This window comes from Dasypus novemcinctus, chromosome 15, assembly GCF_030445035.2.
Source record: "Dasypus novemcinctus isolate mDasNov1 chromosome 15, mDasNov1.1.hap2, whole genome shotgun sequence".
Classification (NCBI taxonomy): Eukaryota; Metazoa; Chordata; class Mammalia; order Cingulata; family Dasypodidae; genus Dasypus; species Dasypus novemcinctus.
In genome coordinates this window covers 10667216-10684599 of record NC_080687.1, presented here as the reverse complement: position 1 = coordinate 10684599, position 17384 = coordinate 10667216, and the positions used below count along the sequence as shown (strand labels likewise).

General features: G+C 42.9%; 1 protein-coding gene across 1 annotated transcript in view; it reads right to left on the bottom strand.

Annotated features, from left to right (window-relative positions):
- FLT1 (fms related receptor tyrosine kinase 1) overlaps positions 1 to 17384 on the bottom strand; it is a 176964-nt gene that overhangs the window by 78160 nt on the left and 81420 nt on the right. The window contains exons 11-13 of the mRNA XM_058277019.1: positions 15199 to 15313; positions 6778 to 6886; positions 461 to 769 (exon numbers count right to left, since the gene is read on the bottom strand). Of these exons, the coding sequence (XP_058133002.1) occupies positions 461 to 769; positions 6778 to 6886; positions 15199 to 15313 (533 nt within the window). The remainder of the gene's footprint in view (positions 1 to 460; positions 770 to 6777; positions 6887 to 15198; positions 15314 to 17384) is intronic.

Genomic DNA, 17384 nt, shown 5'->3' with positions numbered 1-17384 from the left:
CAGCATTTGTTTAAATTATTCAGTTTGCGCCACTTGGAAGCTTAAACATAAAAAGAGGCGGGCATCAAAGTAGAAGGAAAGGACCAGTCCCAAGTTGTTGTTTATCAGGCAGGAGAAGACAGCAAAGAGCAAAAAACACAGAATGCAGTGCAGGGATCCTCCAAATCCAAACTCGCACCAGGTCGGACAGAGCAGTCCCCTCAGCCTGAAGGGGAGCCCACAGGTTGGGACCTTGGGGTCCCGTTCTGACTCTTATCATCGCCAAACTCATTTTGGGAGGAGCGTCTCCTCTGAGCCTGAAAGTTAGCAACAGTGACAATAAATCAAGATGGTATGAGACAACTGTTACTTTTTTAATGAGTCCTTTAATGTTTTACATTATTTTGAGTTGTACAATCATTCCTTGTGCTTTTAAATTTGGAGATCCGAGAGAAAACAGCCTTTTTGTTGCAGTGCTCACCTCTAATTGTAACTTCTTTCTTCTGAAGGATTTCTTTCCCTGTGTATACATTCCTCGCTCTGCAGGCATAGGTGCCTGAATCTTCCAGAGAAACGTTCTTGATGACAAGATTGAGAGTAGTGGAGTACTCTTTCGTTACCGCCATTTTTTGCTTGCTGATACTGTAGTGCTTTGTTTGGTTATTAACTGTCTGCAGCAAAATCCAAGTAATGTCTCTGAACAAGAACTTGTTAACCGTGCACGACAGTTTCAGGTCCTCTCCTTCCGCCGGCATTTTTTCCAAGCTAACATGAAATCCATTTGGCACATCTGTAAGACAAAATTTAAGGTCAGTTTGTGGAAGATTCAAGGTCTCATAAGGAGACAGCTATTCTCTAGGCTCATAAGAGTTGTTGCTACACAAATTCTCTCAGCATCACCATCAAAAGGACAAATGTTGTTTTACTTTGGGGGAACTGATCAGAAGCAGCAGGTAAAGGAGCTGTATTCATTCCTCCAGCAGGCAAGAATGCAGAACTGGGTAGGCTATCAGGATGCACTTCGTCCTCATTTGCCCAAAGTTGCTCATCCAAGAGGAATGTTCTTTCCAACGTGGGATGACCACCACATTTCCCAGTTCTTAATTGCATAGCATACTCCTACGGTGAATGGGCATTTGAGGTGGGCCAACAGTGAAGGCATCGAAGAGCAGTTTGTACTAAAAACCGAAAATGCTTTTATGGTCAGACACACCCAAAACAGGTTGCTGAGGAGGAGCACTTGGGAAGTCCCGCGTGCTAGGGCTTCAGTCAGGCCTATTGGTTCTCAACTTTGCAGTGGAAAATGACTGAATTCCTACAATCCCTCCAGTTTGAGGGCTGTCTGCCTACTGCCTTAGCACTGATTCAGTGCTCCTTGCCAGCACAGAGGCCAGCCGAGGAGAGCTGCTGCACCTGCCGGGAACCCCCTTCAGGGTTAACTGCTCTCTTCAGACACAAAAAGCAATGACTTCTTTGAAAATGCCGACTACAAATCTGGAAGAGGGGCCAAACCCCAAAGTGGGAGCTAGAGGTTGTGGGAAGGGGAGGATAATTTTTCCAAAAAATCAAATTTACTCTCAAAGAACTATCTTCAACATTTTCTAAAAGTGACTGTGTCATTAAAACCCATTTTCTCCAATGTCAACTCCCAGCCAGCTTTCATCCCTGTCTCCTAAGTGCCTCTACCAACGCCTCAGGAGCCCTTTTCCATGACATCGTTTCATGTTTGGGTCGAGCGTTTCTTAGCCAGGCATTTTCGACCATTTCACTGGAGTATTTTAAAGAATCCTTGGCCTCTGGCTCTAAACTGACCTGCTCCCAGAACCTTCCCAGGGCTTGTTACTGGTGGCGTATCTGTATTAGAGCAAAGAATTTGGGCCAACATTTTACAAAGTACTTTGAAGATGAAAAGCAGTATGTTATGCTATTATTATTCTTATCCTCTGCACACAAAGCTATAAAGAAACCTTTAAACCTTAAGGGGACAATAGTCCAAAATTAGATATCACATCAACTCTTTTCCTAAATCTCACTTTGCTTGTTTTTCTGATTTTTCTGGCCTCTGCCTTTATTATAAAGTGTCACGTCTGAAGAAATGCCAAAGTATTCATTTGAAACCTGGGAGCGGTGGGTAACAGTGGCTTATGAAGCTGTCAGTGGTTGGGGAGAGAGGAGACCAGTAGAGGGTTTTCCTGTTTTAAAATGAAAAAAACAAAACAAAACACCTCAGAATGTGCCTGAAGATGCAGGAGCTGACAGTTGTTTTTAACATAACAATAAGGGATCAGAAATAGCAGCTCTAATTCAGCATCTTTTTAGATTTGGGACGTTTTCCAGGCATGAGGCGTAAAACTCCAGCCATCAACTTTTACACGGATACGAGAACAGAAGCATTGCATGCCGGTCGCAATCAACTCAGTTCTGAAAAAGGCCACAGCCTTCCCATTTACGAGGTTTCGTCGTGGTAGTTGGAGCCCAAGTGAGCCCCATAACACGACGAGATCATGTAGAAAGCTTCTATTTACTTTAGTGATTTGAAACTTCCTGTGGAAACAGCTCACAGGTTTCCTGATGGAAGATTTTGTTTATCTTTGCCAAGCACCACCAGGAATCTCAAAATAAAATGCGTTTAGTGACATTGGGACAGCAGGGAGATAAGGCTGTGCAGTTCCTGTCTCACCCCCAGTCACGCCGAGTGCCAGCAGAACAGCAAAAGCACGCGGAGAGGGGAGCCGAGTCCATTGTGAGGGCTATTTGTTACGGGGGGAATGCTGCCACTGTCGCTAACTGGGCTTACGTTATCAGATGGCCTCTTAAAAACCATGATCTATTCTTTGCTATAACCCCCTCGGTATTCTTTTGATCCAGGGAAGAGGATAAATAAAATGTCCTAAACTATTTGATGAATCCAGAGGGATTTTTCCCTTCATTCATGTTGATCTTTTTTGTTTGTTTTTTAGCCTGAGTACAAAAACAGACCCAAGAAAGAAACTGCCTTCTAACCCTCAAAGTGAAATGAGAAATGGTCCTGCACTGGTGTCTGCTGCAGATTGGATACGACCTTTATCATCGCCAAGTATGACTCATCCATCTAGGACAGAGCGTCTTCGCAAGTGCCATGGCAAAGAGCCATCCCTGCTCAAAATGGACCTTCGGCCTGCAGTGATTTACTTTCAGAAGTGCACCTTTGGAGGGAGGCTATTTTGGCTCCATTGGCTCAAACACATGGACTAAGTTCATGATAGTGACAGTGTAGAGATTCAAAAGGCTGAAAGGGTGCTCGAAGAATGAGGCTGACATTCTTTAAAAAGAAAGCGAGTGGTTACTAGAAAGTCTGCTTGTTTCAGGTAGATGAGATGGCCAATGAGTGCCCGTTTAGACTCAGCCAGTGGAGGAGTCCAATGGTCACCATTAACCAATTTTCACCTATCTGGAAGGCAGCTCTAAGCTATTATTGTATTTTAAGGAAGGAGCAACATTGTTGAAATGAGGCTCAATAAAGATTCAAATCTAGATCTTTTAACTTAGGGCAGTTAAATTTTAGACAGGCACTTTTCAAAGCTTTGCCTTCACTGAGTCAAGTACAAACACTGAACAAATACCCATTCGTTTCCCAGAAAACAGATGTATCAGGCACACCATTCCTAAAAATAGTTAGTCTCATCTCTGGTGACTAAGATTTGAGAGAGCTATCATGACTAAGATTCGAGAGAGGAAAAGATAATAATTAGTTAACTTAATGAGTGTAAGCGGAATTAATCTATCATTAGCGATCAAGAAAAAAAGAGAACTTTCAGACCTGGACGAGAACCTTGAATTCAGAGGAAAATCTGGTTCCAGGCAGTGGGGGCTTGACTGTCTGAATTTGTGCCCAGTTTTAGGATTAAAGTTGTTGAGTTTCTAGAGGAAAAGCCCTGTGAGCGTTTTCAGGTAGGTATGTTCACACTGAATTCTCACAGCGGCGTTCTATGGGCAAGGCTTGGAGAAAAAGTTTCAACCACTCCACAGTTATAAACTGTGTAACGTGGAGGGAGGAGGGAGGGGGGTTTGGCCTGAACGCAGCCCCTTTGCCAGCCGCAATCATGTACAAGGAAGCATGATGCAGCACTTAAAAACTCAGTGGGTCAGAGCTGATGTCGGTAGGTAGTTAATTCTGGGCATCAGTGAACGTTTCTTGGGGATGATAAGGAAATAAGCATGATGGTGCCCTCCACTCAGCACATCCTCTGCCAGCACTGCCCTCAGGCACAGGCAAGAGGGGCCGCCCGAGATGCAGATGGCTTTGGGGCTAGATTCCTCTCCACCCCATGAAGCCTGCAGGGACCACCCAGAGCCTGTGGCGCCCCTGCCTCTCCATTCTGCCTGGGTCGATCCTCCCGAGGTCATGTACTGCTCTAGGTGTGGCCAAGGCAAGACTTGGCAAAGAGTGGGCACCGTGTTTAGGCATGTGGGCTGGGAGACTCCACACGTGTGTGCATGACCCCTTGCAGGAACTCCAAGTCCAGAATTCTACACCTGCACCTGGACTTCCAAGTCAACACGAAGATGTTGTTTGCCCATTGGAGGTGGGGCCACATTTAACAGCTCGGTAGTGAGCTTGACTTAGAACCTATCAGCAGCTAGACTTGATGGTCTCCACTGGTGCCCTTGTCTGGGCTAGGCCTGTCCTCTTCTTGCCATCTATCTAAACTCCACCTGACCCCCAGGGACCCCCTCGAGTCCTGCTCTTCTCAGCAGCACTAGCCGTGCTGCCCAATACAGGACCTGCTAGTCGCACCAGTTGTTGAGCACTTGAAAGGTGGCTGGTGTGACTGAGGAACTGGATGGCATTCAATTAATTTAATTTCCTTTAAGTTAATTTAAATGTTAAAACTGAAGCACTGTCATTGTTTTTAAATATTGATTACATGTCCACTAGATAATACCTTAAGTGTACTGGGTTAAATAAAAGAGTTTTAAAATTAATTCTAAGGAAACGGACTTTGGCCCAGTGGTTAGGGCGTCCGTCTACCATATGGGAGGTCCGCGGTTCAAACCCCGGGCCTCCTTGACCCGTGTGGAGCTGGCCATGCGCAGCGCTGATGCGCGCAAGGAGTGCCGTGCCACGCAAGGGTGTCCCCCGCGTGCGGGAGCCCCACGCGCAAGGAGTGCACCCGTGAGGAAAGCCGCCCAGCGTGAAAAGAAAGAGCAGCCTGCCGAGGAATGGCGCCGCCCACACTTCCCGTGCCGCTGACGACAACAGAAGCGGACAAAGAAACAAGACGCAGCAAACAGACACCAAGAACAGACAACCAGGGGAGGGGGGGAAATTAAATAAATAAATAAATCTTTAAAAAAAAAAATTTAATTCTACTTGTTCCTTGTTAAATGTGGTTACTAGAAAATTTTAAATTACATATGTGGCTGACATTCTGTTTCTATTGGAAGGGGTTGACCTAGAGAGGAATTCATCAAGCACATTACTTTGGCACATGTATTTTGATAAAAGGTGATCTATGATTTAACATTTCTTCTTTGTTTCCTTGGTGTAGACAGGGCTTCATCGCTAGTTCCTCAAGTACCCAGTACAGAGGTAAACCTGTGCCGTTTCACAGTTAGGGCTCATTAAACTTCCACAAACCTAATGGAATGTTCAGAATGTGACAGGAATTGCTCGATCTTTTGTACTCTAAATCAGACATAGAGTGGCGACAGATTTGAACAGTAACTGGGTGTTTCCAACCAAACGTGAGGACAATATGAATGTTTGACTTAATTAGTCCAAATCATCCAAGACTGATGAGAAGACGAATCTGTGTAAAATCTCTACCTGCATCTTCCTTAAACAAAGGAGCCTACACTCATCCACTCTATTTCTCTAATGCTAGGGGACAGGGGACTCACTTGCTCCCTAGTGGCTCCTCTGTATGCCTCTTGCCTCTGTGGGTCTCAGCTCTTCTTCTGGGAAGTGTGGATCTCTTCCATGGCCCAGCTTGGCTAACTTGCCAGTTGGCCTCCCCATGATCTATCTGACAGCCCAAATATCTGATGAAACCAGACATGCCTATTTCTTTCTGGAAAACTCTGGGCAACTGCTATGGACTGCCCCATGCAGTGCAAAGTTTCCAGAGAGTTGGCAGGATGCCCAGGTTTCCTCAGAAATTGCAGGAGTGTGGAGCCAGGCAATTGTTTTTATACCTTGAGCTACTTACTTCCTTCCTGTGCCCACAGAGGGACACGGAGAGTGCCATTTGTGTACCTTGGAGGTTTTAAGATTTGCAGAGACTATTGTATTTAAGGCTAAAATTTTTAAATGCTACTAAGAAATAGTACATGAACCATTAACAAAGATCAGTGTCAGGTTTTTATAGGAGAACTTTGTTCCCAAAAAGTGGAAATTATTTAAGTTGCAAACAGCTTCTTGGTTGAAAAAAAAAAGGTCATTATGTGTATTATGATTGGTTTCCTTGACTGTTAGGAATAACCACTGTGTGGGAGAACTTGTGCAAGGGAGTTCAAATGTAAACGCGAAAAAAATAATGAACATGACAAGATCCCAAATTCACACTCCATCCTCCGAGACAGACATATACAAATGACTCGAAAAGAGAATTCAGGGAAATAACTCTTTAGGACACCCAGTGGGGCTGGAGAATTCTATTCCTGAGAGCAAGGATGAAGGCACTCAAAGCCTGACAATTCTATGGAATGTTCTTTTATAACAAGTCACTCAAGCTTTAAGTGTACTAAAAGCAAACAAGACTGGGGAGAGTCTGAGGTCACTGGGCTATGTCCGTGGGTTATGGGCGTGTGGCTTACCTGTGACATAAAAGCTTATGTTTCTTCCCACAGTCCCGACTTTATTGGAAGCCATGCAACTGTAGATTCCAGAAATTCTAGAGTCAGCCACAACCAAGGTGCTTGCCATCTGCAAAAGAAAAGGGTACTTTAAGTAGCGATAGGACAAAGGGCCAACTGAACATCTCTAAGAGCCTCCTGAGAGTTGAAATGATTCGGCTCTTCCATTCACTCAGCAAAGACAGTGTGCACGAGTGGTGGTTTCCAGAAGGTTCTCTCCTTGCCGAGCCCCAGCAAGAATGGAAAAACAACAGGAAAGCAGGTCCTCAGGAGACCGGGGGCTACGACATCCGACTCATAGGAGGGTTTCGGGCTTATTTATCTCGTGCCGCTGGCGTTAACAATCCCAGACACGCAGCCACGATGTGGGCCGGCACGTCCTGCAGGGGGAGGCTCCACGCCCGAGAGGAGCAGGTGAGGGCCACAGCCGACCCTGCCGGGGGGTGACCAAGCACACAGAGGCATTTGGTCACAGGAAACCTCCCCTCTGCCTGGTTCTGTGAAGGGCATGGAGCAGGGCAAGTTCAGAGGGGCAAAGCTGGCTGTACTCGTCCATTTATCCCCTGAAGGAATGGGGCAAATGGCCCCAGAATGAGCTGAAGGAGACTAGAGGCTGAAAGCTCACCAAGATTGTGGTGCACATGCATGGGTGTACGTGTGTAAATTACTAGATTCCTCAGTTCTGTCCATTCCTGATGTAGCAAATGAAGATATAAGGAATTATGAACTGCGTGTGATGGGAGGGTTGATGGAAACTTTGTACTTCCTGCCTAATGTTTCTGTAAACCTACAATTGTTCTATTTTTAAAAATCTGAAAAAGGGAGTTACAAATTAATATACCATCACTGTTTTCACTAGGAGTTAGGGCTGCTATTTCACAAATTAGCTCCTAGAGAAGTATTAGTAGTTCAATTTTTATGAACTTGTATTCACTTTCCAAACTGTGACGTCTCAAAAAGTAATGAAGCAATGAAACAAAAACTTCATAGTTTAAACGTTTATAATATTGTCTTCTTTTGAAGGAAAAAAAAAAGAATGCGCAACCTCAGACCAACTGAATTCTTAAATTTAACCCAATCTTTCAAAAAAAAAGAAAATACATACTCTTTATGAAAATAAAATGCAAAAAGTGCATAAGGTATTCATGCTTAAAAAAAAAAAAGGTTCTGTTCAGTTATTTATAAATGTTCACAGCCTTTGAAACTGTTGAGGTTGCACTGACACTTTCAGTTTCACAGGGAATGACATGGCTAAAGTAATAATATATGGGTTGAAATGTCACAGCAGACCTTCCAAAGGGATGGACATAAACTTGACCCATGGTTTGGTCACTGGGAAGGGTGGTAACATTTCTGAATTGTATTTTACTTTTATCCTCTGATCCTACCCAATAAATTAAGGTATTTCCATCTTTAATCTACAGATAAGGCAGGGCTTTTCAGCCAGTAACTTCACTGCTCCAGCTTCTTTGTAATCTGCACTACGGTGGAGTCAACCTTACCCCATACTTCTCTTCTGTTTGTTGGAAGGAGCTGTTTAATTGCATTCAATCATACCTTCTCTGTGTGTCACTGAAATTATCTGTAAAGTGGCCACACTAGTGGTGTTTTCCATCCAATTCAGCAGACATTTTTGGAGTACCTACCTAGGTATTGCCTGGGATCCTAGGGGACACAGAGACACACAGACTCAATCCCTGCTCTCAACAACCTTGGAGAATGACTGTGTCTTCCTATTTTAAGGTGGTAGAGAAGTCTTTCCATACTCAAGGATAAAACATACATCCATCTGTCTTTTGTACAGAAATACTCACACAAAGCAAACAAACAGTGGAGAATAGGAGCTCAGGTGTTGTTTCCCTATTTGGATTATTCATCTTTACAAGACGAGGGGAATGAAGGAAACGGTGGATAACCCTTTCCTTCTAAGAACTGCACCCACCAGTTTAGACTTATGGAAGAAAGTGTTAGTACTTAGGAGAGAAGCTTGTAGAGGCAACATGAAAGGAAGCTGGTGGCAGCTTGAAGGTTGGCAGTGATCCTCTAAGGAGACTCTAATGCAAAATGATGTTGATTTCACTGAACTCAAAGCAAATGATAGCAGGAACTTAAGCAAGAACTGGGCTCCACAGCCAATCCAGATGTCCACACTTGCCATGTGTAAGACCTGAGCAGGTGGTTTGGGGATGGCTAGAGCCGTTTCACAAGACTTCAGCAAACAAGGAGGCAGCTCAGGACTTTGGTTTAGATGGAGAATAAAACTGAGATGCCCAAAAGCAAAATGAATCCAGGCCATGCGAGGACCCATGGGAGACACGAATGCATTTCGAGACCCCCATCCTTCTGCTCTGCTCTTCCCTTTGCCTGGAAGGACCCTTCTGGAACAGACACCTCGCTCCTAGTCCACACCTGTCCCAGAGCTCACCTCTCCACAGCCTCTACTGGAATTGAATAGAAACCGTGTTGCTAGGTGTTAACATTACTTCTGTCTGGCACCACTGGTAAGCCCTTGCGGGGAGCCAGCGGGCAGCTTCGGGGCATCAGTGATCTCACCTGCTGTCGCCTTGTGAGATGGGTATTCTTACCATCCTCTGTGCTTTAGAGAGGTTAAGTCCCTCACCCTGACTTCCAGAATGCCACCAACAGAGCAGGGGAGTGTTTCTACCCAGGCTTGTTGGACTCCAGTGCCCATGTCCTTAACCTCTGTGCTGAATGGCTTGTCGCCTCAAAACTCTCTGTACAGTGAGCCCAGCCTCCTCCTCTGATAGTATTTCCCACAAGTGCAAGCTGTTTTTTAACTGATACAGTGTTATGTGGTTTGAAAATATGAATGATGAATGAAAATGTAATAAGGAAAAAAGTTTATAAACACAGTGAGCTTTATATCCTATGATCGTCGTTATGAAAAATTATCTGATTTCCAGAGCTCTTTTCATTTTCCAGATTTTATTTCTTAATTCAAAATTAAATCACAATTTCATTAAGAATAAAAAAGAAATTGACAAAGTATAAGCATTACAGGGTCAGAAGAAAGGGGCACAAGTGTAAACTGGAGGTTGGTATAGTATGGTGAGACTGGAAAACAATAGGATATTAAGTCTGAAGGCATGCACTCATAACCAAAAACTGTTGTTTTGAGGGGAAAAAAAGTCAAAATAGTATACCGTTTGAGGTGATGAAAAGTTTTGGTAATGGAAGGTAGTAATGGTAGCCCAATATTGTGAATATAATTAATGTCACTGAATTGTATACATGAAAGTGGTTAAAATGAGAAAAAAGAGTGTACTAGATGGAGCACCAAATATCAAATTAATTCTATAAAAGAGCAAGTACCACAAATTTGAGTTGTAATAGATGTTTGAAATTACAATAATTTATTTTATAAGGTACACCAAAAGAAATTCTCAGAGTCTGTGTATATATAGAGGGAACTGTAGTATATATAGAGAGAACTGCCTATATTAGTTCAAAATTCATTTTCATTATCCATAACTGAAAAGAATTAAGAGGAAAGAAGAAAAGGAAGAAAGCACAAGTCATAAAATAAATGAGAACATCAAAGTTTTCCTCTCGATGAGAAGATGGGAAGTTTCAACAAGTGCTTTCACATCTACTTAGAACTCACAGTGCCTCATTATCTGTGACACATATACAAACCTACAAGTTTAAAAAAAAGGAATTCTATGGTTGATTTAATAGCTTGGGAAAAGCAACCTTTTAGTGAGGTTTCCTGGCCAATTTAATTTTATACTCTTAAAGGGTTCACATTTTCAGCTCCAAGCCCCTCCTTTCAGGGTGCTTCCCTCTGCCCTGCTAGGACCTCCAGGGTCCAGAAATTAAAATCAGACCCTGAAGTCCATTCTCTGAGTTATTTGGTAAGACCCAGGAACACTCATGAAAACTAGAGACAGGTACCGTAAGTTTGAAGTTTACTCATATTTCTTCCTCCCTTCCCTTCACTAAAGCATCAGTATTCCTTCATACAGTGTGGGCTGGGACCTCACGGAATAGAATAAGTGGGATGATGTGTAATTCAGCTTAATTTCCAGCACTAGTTTTTAAAAAAATCTATATATGGAACAATGATTTTAATCTCAGAGTGTTTCCAATTTAGCTTCCTTTTAAGTGCTTCATGGAGAAATAAAAGTGGATGTGTAAAGGTCATGGAAGAATCTAAAATTAACATTAGGGTGGCACATTTGAACCAACTGATGGGAAAACAGAACATGAGAATTAGAAATCCCTGGCAGGGAGACTGAAACACTGTGATTCTGCGATGACGAGCTAGTGCTGCTGTTGTAGATTTAATTCATTCCAGTAGACACATTTCTCAATGTGCCCGCAAAACAATTTCAATGGGAATGTTGCTAAAATACTGAATTGTCACGATTCTCCAGTTCACAGAATTAATGCTCTATTGCGTACTTCCTGTTTTTAAACCATCTAACACAGGGTTCCTTCTACTTCCTACTCTATTTCTACAAACCCAATAGCCTAGAAACCCCATTTAAAACAATACTAAAACTCCACATATGCTGTTAGGAACTCAATTGATGACTCATTCTTCACAAATCTAGGCCGAAACTCACCAATAAGGAAACTGAATTTTATTACCCTCTACACTCCTCAAGTTCAACAACAACAACAGATGATACAAAAAAAAGCAACTCCCTTAAATTCAGCACGTGCTCCAGCCCAGCTGAGTATGTTAATTTGATGACTCCTGTTTGTAGGCTGCAGGTATAAAGGACCATCTAAGTCTAAACTGGCACTATAAATGACTTTCTGAAGACGTAAATAAGAGTGGTTTTAATTGTGATGGAAACACCAGTGCAAATAATTGAAAAATAGCAAAACTTCCATGTGTTGCACCATATGAATGATTATTTTTCTCCGCTCACACAAATAAAGATACATTAATAGACGCTAAAAGCAAAACTAGTAAATTTTCATAAATTCAGGACATGAACTTAATACTTTAAGTTGAATCTGTGTTAACAGTTATAGCTGCTAACAAGGATGTACACCTTCTACCCTACATGCTCCAACTGCTTAGAAAGAAGATGACAAGGTTTGTCGATGCAAGTAATCGTTAGCGGTAACCACATCATGTATGATCCCCATCACTGCGGGAAATTGCACTAGTGTATATATGATGACCTCTTTTTTTTTTTTTTACAATCTCTTTTTTAAACAAGTATTTGTAAAGAACTTCCTAATTACGTCCTTTCATTTCATCCTCTTAACAACAGGCAAGCTAGATAGAGCACATACCATCAGCTCCATGTTCTAGAGGTGAGAAATCAGGATCAGAAAGGTTACCTGATTTGATTGTGGTTATGCAGACAGTGGCAGTTTTGACTGCTGGGCTCCTGTGTGCAGGTCAGGTTGGCACAAGTGCTAAATGTGTATAGAGATCGGTATTTTAAATCTACTCTAAGGATGAAATTAGGGGACAATAAACTTATTTCAAACCTGTGTGGAGAGAATCAGGGAAGTTATTTTCTCACAGCCAGGTTTTCTTACTCTGCTCCTGCCATTTTTTATAGAACGTCTACGTGGAGTCTGGTTGCTACTTCATGGCCAGTCCAACCAGAATCCCCACCCAGATTTCTCCTTTCCCATTTTATTTTCTACTGTACATTTTTGGACATGGGATACCAAAGTAGGACAAGGAGTTAGCACTGAAATTAAGCACAGGAGTTCTTGTTTTGATATCCAGAGTTCACATTCTGTCCATCTGATAATAGATAGCAGAAAGCAAAATGAATTGGCCTATCAATGGGATCTTGGCAATCTTCTAGTACTTTGTGACATCTGGCTTGCTGTCTACTGCTAAAACACTTTGAGACAATTACTTTTTAAAAAATGTAGTATCCCTCAAACTTTCAAGCTTACAGAATTTCCTCCTGAGTATTCCATTCCAACACTCTCTCATGATAGCACGATATCTCTCATCAATAGCAAAATATCATGGAATCTTTTGAATTGCCATTATTCATTTGTGTTACAGAAAAAGAACTGTAAACCACCTTAACAACTCAAGTATCCATCAACAGATGAATGGATAAACAAAACATGGTCTACATACACAATGGAATATTACTTGGCCATTAAAAGGAATGAAGTTTGGAGGCATGCTACAACATGGATCAACCTTGAAGATGTCATGCTGAGTGAAATAAGCCAGACAGCAAAGGACAATCACTGTACGATCTCACTGTTATGAAATAAGCAGCACATGCAAACACATAAAGTCAGAAACTAGAATACTGGTTACCAGGGGCTGAGAGGGTAAGGAGAATGGGCAGGAAATTTTGAACTGGTACGGAGTTTCTGTTTGGGTCAACGGAAAAGTTTTGGTGATGGATGATGGGGATGTAGGCACAACTTTGGGTGGTAATGAACACCACTGAATTGTATATTCAGAAAGTAAAAAACGGGAGATTTTAGGTTGTGCTTAAGTTAACACACAAACTCACAGAACTGGACAACAGAAAGAGTGAACTCTACTATAAACAGTGGGCTAAAATTAATAGCATAATTATAATAATATTGAATCATGAATTGTAACAATTCATGGTACCGCACTAATACAAAATGTGAGTAATAAGGGAAAACTGTGTGTGTGAGACAGGGATGGATGGAAACGCTGTACTTTACTGCATGATATTTCTGTAAACCTTCAACTGCTCTAATTAAAAAAAAAAAAAGAACTGTAAACCACCTTATGTGCTGCAGTTATAAAAACTCCTAAATCCTTGGCACGGGAGTGCTGATTTATTGTGCAGGCTCTCAACCTTGTAAGGAATTTCAGTATTGGTGGAGTCAACTGGGAGAACCCCGCGTTTTGGAATAGGACGACTCAGGTTTGAGTTCCTCATTCACCACTTATAAGCTATGTGGCCGCAGGTTAGTCATCTCATCACCCCGGTTTTTCTTATCTTTAAAATGGAGCTTTAGGGAAATGGACTTCAGCCCAGTGGTTAGGGCGTCCGTCTACCATATGGGAGGTCCGTGGTTCAAACCCCGGGCCTCCTTGACCCGTGTGGAGCTGGCCATGCGCAGTGCTGATGCGCGCAAGGAGTGCCGTGCCACGCAAGGGTGTCCCCCGTGTGGGGGAGCCCCACGCGCAAGGAGTGCACCCGTGAGGAAAGCCGCCCAGTGTGAAAAGAAAGTGCAGCCTGCCCAGGAATGGTGCCACCCACACTTCCTGTGCCGCTGACGACAACAGAAGCGGACAAAGAAACAAGATGCAGCAAATAGACACCAAGAACAGACAACCAGGAGAGGGGGGGAAATTAAATAAATAAATAAATCTTTAAAAATAAATAAATAAATAAAATAAAATGGAGCTTTAACCACTCTGGCCTGCCAAAGAATGATGTTGATATTAGCATATGTCAAAAAGGTTTACATAATGGAAAATACAGATGTTATTTGTTGCGATTGTTATTCTTACATCCTACATGGAGAATGATGCCATCTACTTCGTCATCTTCAAATGCAAAGAATACAGCTGAATAAATAGATAACATAAGCATAACTGCGGTCAGGCAGATGGCGGCATCTATATTAGCAGTCTACTCCTAATCTAGGTGTGCATGTGTAAACAGACATTTCACAGGGTTATTTAGGGTATTTTTCTTCTTTTCTTTTTTAAAGCATCGCTATCCCTGTGCCTGACAATAGGAGGTTTTTAATTGTATTTTTCACTAATTTAACACAAAAACAACGATCACATCTGAGATCCAGAGATTTGTCTGGTTCAGTGGGTGGTGGGGGAGTAGAGAATGAATAATAGAAAAGTCCAAGAAAGAAGCCTTTTAGGCCCTGTTAGGTCAAGTAATAATAATGTACAATTTCTCTCTATGCTTGCATATCCCAACTTAGACTTGGCTCCTGAAAGATGGGGAAACGTTTTGTAAAGTGGAAACGTTCCCTTTTATCCTTAAGTCTTTTACTGTCTTTGATCATTGGCATCCCAATTTGTGCAAGGCGGTGATTCACAGTCTTGGTTACACGGCAGAATCACCTGGGCTTTTATGACCCTCGGGCCCCACCATGGACACCCCGGTGTCTTAATAATCGGTAGTCTTCTGATTTGCCGCCAGGGTTGAGAACCACTGCCATGGCCCATGCTGATGTTCAGGGTGAAGGCTCTGCCCCTTCCACCAGGACAGAGGACTCATCGCTTTGGAACCAGCCGTCGCTTGCAGAACACGACAGCTTGAAGGGTACCTTACAGATGGTCTTTCTCCTCTCTGAATTTTTGTTTGAACATGTGAATGACTTCTGGTTCCCATAAATAAATCCAGAGATGGGAGCTGACAGTGTATTCTTAGAATAAATACCCCAGTGTTATTCTTTGACAAACAATACCTTATTCTTTCCTTCTACTATCGCCATGCGCTCTGAGATGCTCTCGATTCGGTTTCCTACATTGCTGCCGGGATCCAGGATGAAGGACTCTCCATTATTGACACAAACATCATACCTTAAAAAAAAAAAAAAAAAAAGTCATCACAATGTCACTTTACAGGATGGTCCCCCCAAATGGTGACAGATTAAAACCACAGCAAATTCACAAATTCCATATGAATCTTCTTTTCCTCAGATTTCCCCCCATACCCATCCTTAAAACTTAAAAAGAGCAAACATGTACGCCTGATATTTTAAAAATCCAGCCTAGTATATTTCCATACGTCCTTCTCATTCAAACTGGTAAATACAAAATAAAGCAGAAAGCTTGGTAACTAAATTTTAATGAGGTCCTAGTGGAAGTAGCATGCACATTGCAGGAAAAAATGAAAAGATATTAATGAATGGAAACCTTGAGGAAATAATAGCATCTGCCATCTACAAAAGGCTGGTTTTTAATGACAATATTTGGTTGTAATTTTTCTCCACAGCTAATTAAGGGCATATGGAAACACACAACATGGGGCGCTTGTTAAATTCAGTCTATTTCTTTTAAACTTTTGGGTATGACAACAAGCCCTTTAACTCCTCGGCCTCAAGGATAAAATGAGGGTACCCAGGTTGATTGTCTTAAGGTCTTTTTTGTCTCTAAAATCTATGGAAGTTTCTCTCTTTTAAAAACCTAGCTGGTAGAGTACCATTTTAAAGAGAGAGTTTGACCTGCACTGGAAGCTGACATGTTCTCTCAAACACACTTTGTTAGTAGTAGGCTTCTGCTTTCACATGGCTTACTGCTCAGATCATCACTGTAAATATTTAGAGACTTTATTATGCTTTATAGGCATCTTAGGTTCTACATGAACAAAACCCCCAAACAACACTAAAGACATTTAAGTCCACTCTTAACTGGCCTCGCTGCCCTCTGTTTTTTCCCACTCGGGTACCTACGAAACTGTCGCAGATGGCTCTCCTCCACGTTCTGAGTTGTACCGGCCTCCTCTTTACCACAAAGCTTCCACAACTGTCCTGAAGAAAGCCCGGGCTGCTGTGCCCACCATTCAATGCCATCCACAAACCCCTCCTGAGCTACTTTTCTAGAAACCCTTTCTTTGGTCTGATTGGTTCAAAGCATCTTGGTCCAGGAGTCAGAGGACCTAACCTCTACCCCCACCCCGTCTTCCGCAAGCTGTGTGATAAGTTTTCTCTTCTAGAAAATAAGAACAAAGGCACACCTGCCTTGTGAACCATCTAGGATTGCATGAGGACTGAAAGTCTTACTTTGCATGGGGGGGCAGGTTTTGTAAATTGAAGACACTAAGGCAGCATAAGGGATTCTGACTGCTGTGTCCTAACTGCACATGCGCTCTGCTGTCTCCAATCACCACGGAATGAGATGCCTTCTCCGGGGTGGCATCCTTTCCCCCAAACCTGCTCTCTAAGAGGTCTGTCTCGCCCACTGCCCACTGGGAACTCTCCTACTTCTCAAGGTTTGGGCCGCTCCAGGAGCCGACAGCAGGTCAGCTGGAGTCTGTAGAGCAATTCATCTTCTCCTGCCCTGTCCAAACTGGTAGTGGACACCCCGAGCAGAGCAGAGCAGAGCAGAGCAGAGCATCCCCAAGGCATGTGCACAGTAAACAAAGAGTGCAGATGCTTTGCTTTTCTGCTTTTTACCACAAAATGAATACTGATTCCTTTAGGGCACTCTTTTATTTAATTAGAGATTTATGGATTTATTTGGGACATGATGCAAATAGGGAGATGTTTCAGGTGCTTCGTGGGCTGTCAAGGTTAGGGTTCCTGTGCAAGCCTGGGAAGGGGGCGTGACGAGTGGCCCTAGGAGCCTGTTCAGGCCCTGCAGGCGCTCCCAGCCTGCTCTTCTCTCCTGGACCACTCTTCTCTCCCAGCCCACTCTTCTCTCCTCTCCCGGCTTGCTCTTCTCTCCAAGTACCGTGAGTTCCTGAAGCTGCTTACTTCTCTATCTCCCTTTCAGATGCAGTTGTCCTCTGACCTTGTAGCTGAAAAAGTGAGAGCCTCAGGTGCAGGGAAGTGGTTATTTTTAGGATTCTCCTGGAACGTTTCCTTTCATCATTTTGCATTCTAACTTCCGGACTAGCATTTTGGGTGAGTGGAAGAGGATTTGCCGGGTT